Source organism: Diadema setosum, chromosome 2, assembly GCF_964275005.1.
Source record: "Diadema setosum chromosome 2, eeDiaSeto1, whole genome shotgun sequence".
NCBI classification, from domain to species: domain Eukaryota; kingdom Metazoa; phylum Echinodermata; class Echinoidea; order Diadematoida; family Diadematidae; genus Diadema; species Diadema setosum.
In genome coordinates this window covers 35,359,451-35,368,057 of record NC_092686.1, presented here as the reverse complement: position 1 = coordinate 35,368,057, position 8,607 = coordinate 35,359,451, and the positions used below count along the sequence as shown (strand labels likewise).

General features: G+C 38.7%; 1 protein-coding gene across 1 annotated transcript; it reads left to right on the top strand.

Annotated features, from left to right (window-relative positions):
- The first annotated feature begins 194 nt into the window (after window positions 1-194).
- LOC140242140 (uncharacterized) lies at window positions 195-4,936 on the top strand. Its single transcript, XM_072321908.1, has 3 exons — window positions 195-384; window positions 1,459-1,711; window positions 3,441-4,936. The coding sequence occupies exons 2-3, from the start codon at window positions 1,459-1,461 to the stop codon at window positions 3,758-3,760; spliced, it is 573 nt and encodes a 190-aa protein (XP_072178009.1). The 5' UTR covers window positions 195-384; the 3' UTR covers window positions 3,761-4,936.
- Window positions 4,937-8,607: the final 3,671 nt, after the last annotated feature.

Here is an 8,607-nt window from a genome sequence, read left to right as displayed (position 1 = left end):
TACTTGAATCACTTGCCTCTGATAAATACTTAGAATACAGTTTGCATCTACAATTTGTACCTGTGTCGGGCATGCTTTACGTAGCCTGTTGCCGGGAACAGTCTTTGGCATAAAGGTATGTATTGATTTACATACATTTACAAACCGTCCTGTTGTGAGTGTGTTTGAGGAATGTTTTGATATGAATACGGCGAATCTGCAATTAACTGTCGAGGACCAAGCTTCTCTTCTCATTTAAGGGTGTTGGCTGCTAGCTCATAGTGCTTGTATGTGCCGTGTGGACTGGAAACGGATATCATTGTCCCACTAGTCAACCCTGGAACTTGAGACTTGGGGAGACAAGTTAATTCTTTTGCCGAATCGCCGGGAATCATTTGAAAGAAGGTTAGTGATATGTCGATACGAACAAGTGGGGAAGATGCCATATCATTCAAATAATTCTATATTGTTGGAGAGTCACTAGAGGCATGAAAGTATCTAAATGGTCTAGACCAAGGCTAGTTGGGTGACTTAGGACGCAGTGCTTTTGCCATACGATTTTAGAGCATTTACACGATATAGATTACTCTGGGTCACGCCCACTGTAATCTATATTTAAGTCTCTTTTGGCGGCTGGTTACTCGTGTCAGCCCCTTTGTTTTGATATAAATTACATACAGTAGGGAGGAAGCAATCCCTTGGCTTGCTACGTTTCAAGTCACTTGTCTAGACTATGATTTAAGTAACAAATCTACCCACAATTCGACACTGCTTGCTTTATGTAAGAACCTAAACTCGTATAAATACATGACGTGTTTTGTGCACTGTCGACCCTTGGCAGGGGAGGTCGAACCTTGTTGCGGGTGCCGATACATCCTTATTGTTGCATTTATCTCAGCATAAATAGGCTGTAGCGTTCAGCAATAGCCATAATACATTACTGCCACTAGTCTTAGATAGTGTTCTCATTTTCTACGTCATATCTTTCTCTAAAGTTGGTACCAAGTGCGGGACTAACTAGACATGCCACAACTGAGATTACATTGTCCCACGCGTAACATTTTGGCAAGAGTTGAATATGCAACCCCTCTAATGTTTACTCAGAACAGACCATAAATCCATGAATAAACACATACATAATCTATGAACATTTAACCAATGCTGGTTAAATTTACAATGTGTAGACGTCGCATATTTGGCGTAGTAATATGACACAAAATTTGATTTAAAAAAGTCAGTTAGCCTGAGCACCGGGGTATATAGGCCTAGTAAAAGGGTTGAGGTTGGGTTGGCTCTGGGATTTTACAGTTGACTTAATAATCGGATACTTCTCAGCTGCTTGTGGAACTCTATCCGGTATTTCGTATGTTTTATATGATTGTCACAAAATTCCCAGATTTTAACCAATAATTAGACTGCTAATCCTGTTCTCTAGATTTATATCAGTTCAGTATCACAACCTGCCCTTTTCTCTCCAAGATGGCTACGGCACTATCGATGGGAATCACAATGTGCTGCATTTTCTCCGCCGCTATTGTTGTTGTCTTGACGCTGTGCACTCCGGCGGCAGCCGACTACAAGTACGAGCGGAGCATCGCCTTCAGCACGGAGCGGACGTCGTCCATGGGGACGTCGACTGAGACACGCGAGATCGGTGGCTTCAAGAAGAATTCGCAGACGATCTACCTCAACATTGGCGAGGCCTTGGACCCGAGCACTGGCCACTTTACTGGTTAGTATCAAGTGAAAGATGAAGAAAAGAAATACATAAAGAGGGGCAATATCAAACAAGCGCGCAGGAACACTTCTGGTTTATTTGTTTGGTTGTTTTTTTGTTGTTTTTTTTTTTTGGGGGGGGGGGGCAAAATCTCAACGGGGGCACATTAGGATGTGACGATGTGAGATCCTCGGCGCGGGAGCGAAGCGAGCGAGCGGGAGGGGGGTGTGGAAAGGGGGATCCCCCCACTGTAGGGAGCTTTTGTAAAACAGGGTACAAAAGTCGCGTTTATAGACCATTTAAAAGCAAATTTCTAAGGAATTAAACAGTGAAAAATAATCAGTGCGAAGGACTATGATTATTACATACGGGAGTACATAATAATGTGATGGTGTGAGATCCTCGGCGAGGGAGCGAAGCCACCAAGCCGGGGGGGGGGGGGTGTGGGAGGGGGGAGACCCCCTCCCACAGTAGGGACTTTTTGTAAAAACAGAGCATAAAAGTAGCGTTTATAGAGAATTTAAAGCAAATTTCTAGGGAATTAACATATTGAAAAAAAAAATCATTTAGAAGGACTATGATCATAACATACCGGAGTACATTAATAATGTGATGGTGTGAGATCCTCGGCGAGGGAGCGAAGCGACCCAGCGGGGGGGGGGGGGGGGGGGGGGGCGGCGAGCGGGGTGGGAGGGGATACCCCCTCCCACGGTAGGGACTTTTTGTAAAAAACAGAGTATAAAAGTCGCTTTTGTAGAGCATTTTAAATTAAATTTCTGAGGAATTAAACATAGTAAAAGAAATCACTGCGAAGGACTAACATAATAACTTATGAAAACTTTTCATTTTACGATAAGCAGAACGAGCGAGCAACTTTCACTTTGCAATTTATCTGAAATGTACTCATTAAAAGCTTAAACGTGATCGCATCGTTCGAACAATAAAAAATATTCTTATACTGCTAGAAAGCAAAGAAGGTATGTTTCAGCGGGCACACTAGAAGACACGAGGCTACCATCTACGTATACACTAAATTTACTCATAAGTTACAATGTGTATATACAATAATGTATGTTGTTAGTGTATTATAATTTTCGCCCCGTTAGGGGCGAAAATTTTTGCATTTTCAGTTATGAAATTACAACATTTAGACAAGAAATATACCTTTATTGTTCATTTTGGTCTTTAAATCTGCGATTAATTATTTGTTGCAGGGGCAACTCGTTTTGCCTCCCCCCCAACATTTTGGGGGGGGGGGAGGGGGGGGGGGGCAAGTGCCACCCCTGCCCCCCCCCCCCCCCCCCCGCTTCAGGCGCCCTTGATATCAAAACATACTTGTCATTTGATTTGTGTAGAGTGATGTTATCGTATCGGTAAATATGACTCGAATTTTGAATAAAATAAATCAACTGTGACCAACCATCAAACACTCTATAATTTAGATAAGCACTGTTATGTGTCTGTACGCGTTTACTCTAGTTAGATTTCTTTCGAATGTTGAGAAGCTGATCCAAGGGATATGTATATTGTGATACGTTTATTTCAACTCCTCAAAAATGAATAACATTAGACAGCAGAGAATGCATAAATAAAAACTTATTTTACACTCCTTTCTTAATTCATAGAATCAATTTGCATGGCTTTAAACGCAGCCAAACATGATGTATGTACCAATATCATTATGATTACACGTAGGAGGGTGTAAATACTAAGAAAGTAAGCATTATGAAATGTCTTCTTCCAGCACCGATGCACGGCGTCTACGCGTTCTACTACAGCTTCTCGAGCACGACCACGGAAGCAACCACGCAGGTGGAACTGCTCAAACTAAAAAGTGGTAAGAGCCTCGATTTCGCCACCTCCCTGGTCAACCAGACCCTCGTGCCGAGCATCGCAAACCCCCTGGACTTCGCCAGCGCGTCGGTGTTGGTGGAGCTGGAGCATGACGACGTAGTCATCATTCGTCTTGGGCCGGGCTTGCTGGACGCATCGAGGGAGAGACCGCTGCTATATACCGGTTATATGGTCTACCGATTAGGTGAACCCGTTTACTACGTGGTTTAGTAGATTTGGACTTGTCTATCCATGAAGCAGCCATGCTTATGTTGATCTTTCAAAGATTTTGAAGTTGGTTTGTTTTAGCCTGCTTCTTTTGGTTCCTTGCGAACGTTACTTTGATTGAGAGCCCGCTCTTCCAGGTTGGGTGGGAAAAAAATTATTCGTGAAACTATCGGCAGTATTCTTGGACATATGAAGAATTTTGATGTCATTTACATTGGTATATGTTTCGCTCATAATCACATGTTTTACAATCGCACGAACTCGAGTCATTAGGTTCAATTAGTCGCAGAGAGAATGCATTATCGTGTGAATAGTACGTAATACATGTCCCTTGGCTATCACCGTTGAGCCCGCTCTTCCAGGTTGGGTGGGAAAAAATTATTCGTGAAACTATCGGCAGTATTCTTGGACAATGAAGAATTTTGATATCATTTACATTGGTATATGTTTCGCTCATAATCACATGTTTTACAATCGCACGAACTCGTGTCATTAGGTTCAATTAGTCGCAGAGAGAATGCATTATCGTGTGAATAGTACGTAATACATGTCCCTTGGCTATCACCGTTGAGCCCGCTCTTCCAGGTTGGGTGGAAAAAAAAATATTCGTGAAACTATCGGCAGTATTCTTGGACAATGAAGAATTTTGATATCATTTACATTGGTATATGTTTCGCTCATAATCACATGTTTTACAATCGCACGAACTCGTGTCATTAGGTTCAATTAGTCGAAGAGAGAATGCATTATTGTGTGAACAGTACGTAATACATGTCCCTTGGCTATCACGGTTGAGTTATGAGGTGAAACGAAAATACTTTTGAATCTACGGACATACAATGGCGTGAAATGAAATTCGTGAGGAAAATTGATTTGCCCTTTGCCTCAGCTATGGTGATCACTCACTAATTTGATACATGTGGACCCGGCGGCTGTAAACGATAGGTTACTAGAGTAACAACCTGTCCCATAAGAATGTAAATTGCTATGCGTCATTCATGTTGTGTGTATTCTGCCGAAATGTATCACTTCACCAATAGGTAAACCTTCCACTCATTTTTTTTTTCGTGAACATAATTATCATGTCAAAAGCTCTTGATATGGCGTACAGTTTCTGCTTGTGCGAAACAGACGTTGTTGCCTGTGATTATTTCAAAATTGTCAGCCAACTCAATATATCAAAAACATGTGATGTTTTACTTTCCGTTCATTGACTTGCATCCGAGTGTGTAATGCGAATGACTATCATTTTAATGAAGGCTTTGCATTTCAGTTTGTATTGATAACTCCCATAACTGAAAAAATAAGAATAATAGAATGTTATTTGCTTTGGGTTTTTTTCCTTCAGATTTTGCTTTAATGGACTTGGGTCTTTATTGTATTCAAGTATTCAAATATTCTATGTAAATAGACTTTGATGACTTTACATCGATACGATCGATCATCGCACTTCATCATTAAAAATAAAGTTTGATAACTAAAATTTCGCAGTTTAGATCAGTATAAATTGGTATAGATCAGTATAAATTGGTTTTTAAATTAAATCACTTGGTCATAATTTGTTTCTCTCCCTCCCCTACCTTTCTTTCTACTCTCTTTATGAAATTTTGATGAATTTTTCTCTTAAGATCATTATCGCATACACACTTGCTTTCTTTTGATGACAGTGGTACCTTAAATGGGAAATCCAGTCCAAATATAAGTTAGTCTGATAAGAAAGGGTAAAATATCACAAGTTCAACGGTACAAATTTGATCGAAATCGGACAAAAAAAAAAGAGAAGAAATTATGACATTTTGAAGTTTCGCTATTTTGGGGGAAAACCGTTCTTGAACAGTCAATATAAATATGCAAATGGAAAAGTGAGCATGTCATTCCCCACAACTTGCCATATATACACTGTAGTCTGTACATAAAATGTTGAAATTTCCAGTTTTTCATTCAAACGTAATTATGCCTGATGCTCAAATCCTCCATCTAACTGATCACTATTCTGAAGTTACGAACTTCAAAATTTCATAACTTCCTTATTTTTCATCCGATTTCAGTAAAATTTTTACTGTTGAACTCGTTAAATTTTACTCTCTTTTTATCAGACTAACTTATATTAATTGGACTGGATTTCCTCTTCAAGGGTTATTTTGTAACCTCATAATTGCTAACATTTATCTATTTAATTCCGTCAGTACTCATGAAACTTTTCGCTTTCGACAAACAAGAAGACGAAATCTCTTCGACTGATTAATCTGAGACTTTTTATTTCGAATGACAAGGAAACGGAGGCAAGATGTTTGAATTCTCGTTCGCTTACAAACGTATTTTGTGTGTATAACATAGTATCATAATTATGTTTGGTTTTATTTTAGAAATAAATGAAAGGTTGCAAAGTGATTTTTCACAGATTACGCTTGCAATTCTGTCCGCCCTCATTCGAGGCAACAAACGGTGCGATGAAAAAAGGTGATTGCTGGCAAAAGTTGGTGATGTTGATAATCGGGAGCTTTAAATTTGTGGCGTGGCCGTTTGAGACGATGAGTGCGTTGGACGTTCTCCTCTCTCCCTGCGTCGGAGGCGTAGCGACAAGATCGCTGGTTTGCTGGCTGACTGGCTCAATCCTTCCCAATATCGGGACCGTTCTCGTTTTCCCCAGGACGAGGGCGTTTCTCGGATTTGTTCATGCGCAGAAACCAATTTTGCACACGGCACGCTCATCTACTGGCCGCGTCGTACTTGCGAAAGCTCACTATATTTGATGGCGTTGACGCGGAGGTTTCAAACATCATGGAAAATGTGGTGGAAGAATTGCGGAGAAGAATGAAAGCGAAAGAAGAGAATGATGGGAAGAGCATTGTTCAGAATCACACAATATGCTTAGCTACCTCTCGTCACAGCTAAGTCTCACATTTGCGTGCATGCAAATTTATAATCCTATTTATGTATGTACACACATAAATCATATTGAGTGTGCAACAGTACATTATACATATACATTATATATATATATATATATATATATATATATATATATATATATATATATATATATATATATATATATATAATAGTGCGATGATGCTGATACTCGTACCGTACGCCTCTGTCATCTTAGGATGAATTACGAGACAATGTAGATGACAAAAGATGTCGTATGAAGCCGGCTGTTACGAAGCTTTCAACCTTGGTCTTCCTCAGCTTTATTATCTGTTTATGAAATGAAATATATGTTTTAACCATAACAGATCTGGAGTCATGAACATAATACACTAAATACAAGTTCAGCATGAGTTAACAGCTTCATAGCATATTTGGCAACATTTTTGGCAATTGTGAAGTATTCAACAATGTATAACTGTAAATAAATATATAACGAGTATATATATGTAACATGCAGACATATCATACAATAAAAAATATCAAACACATATCAAATAAACTTCAATTCTATTATAATTACCTGCTAAGCAGACGTGTTAGTTACTTGGGTGTCTTGTGGCTGTCTTGTGGCGGGATGAGAGTGATCATGTTATGTATTGGGAGGGAAGGTGTGTGTGCGGTGGTGCATGTCAGGCAGGAGTAGGGTCCGATGATAAAAGAATTAGGTTCAGTGCTCATACAAATGCGTCAGTGGAGGGTTGTTAAAAATACGATACAATGAGCATTCTTGTGGCCATTGCTGGTCTTTAACCCCCCCCCCTACAGCTTGTTTATAAACAGTCACAATAGCTGGCATGAAACCCGGGTACAGATAAGAGTGGATGGTGTGTTGCCACTTGTCCCTTGGCACACAACACAGAAGTATACAATATACACATATATATTATACATCAAAATTATTACTGACAAAATCTTCATACTCTTACCACGTGTGTAGCAGAACTGTGTCGCACAGTATGTTGTTTTTCCTGTGCACACCTCTATCTGTCTATCTATAATCATCACTTCCTATACATATCATATATATTCATGCACCCATGTTATAATCATATACATACATACATATACATATACATATATACGTACATACATATATATACATAAATCATATATACACATATACATATACATACATACATATATATATTTTATTATCTCTATACACATTATATGATGACTGGAATATAACAATACCCATCAATCAACCAATACAACATCAAAAAACCAATCCTTTATAAACATTCTATCTTTTCCGATAAATACAATCTCATCTTGCATGAAACCCGGGTACATATAAAGAGTGAATGGTGTGTTGCCACTTGTCCGTAGGCACACAACACAGAAATATACAATATACAGATATATAATATATGCCAAAATTATTATTGACAAAATCTTCATGCTCTTACCACATAATATAACAAAACTATGTCGCACAGTATTGTTGCATTTCCTGTGCACACCTCTATCTGTCATAATTATCTATCTATTCATAATTATCACTTCCTATACAGGTCATATATATTCAATACACCCATGTTATAATCATATATATATATATATATATATATATATATATATATATATCAACCAATACAACATCAAAAAATCAATCCTTTATAAACATTCTATCTTTTCCGATAAATACAATCTCATCTCATCTCATAAAAAATAACCCATATACAGCTGTACATTACCAAAATAACATTCTGTATTACTCATCTACATTAATACCATACGGTGTGAGTGTTTTAAGTTTCAAAATCCATTATGATTCCCGCTTCAGAGTGACTTGATTTGATTTTTTGTGGATGAGTTCAATGCCCGTGACCCGTACATCTTCGATTGTGTGTTCTTGTGTGCTGAAATGCTGTGCTACCGGAATTTGCTTACGCTCTTCTGTGTTATATTTCCGA

Excerpts from the sequence above, each read along its gene's own strand:
- LOC140242140 (XM_072321908.1), top strand. The coding sequence starts at position 1,459 with ATGGCTACGGCACTATCGATGGGAATCACAATGTGCTGCATTTTCTCC. Across the intron at positions 1,712-3,440 it reads GAGCACTGGCCACTTTACTG|CACCGATGCACGGCGTCTAC; the intron begins GTTAGTATCAAG and ends GTCTTCTTCCAG.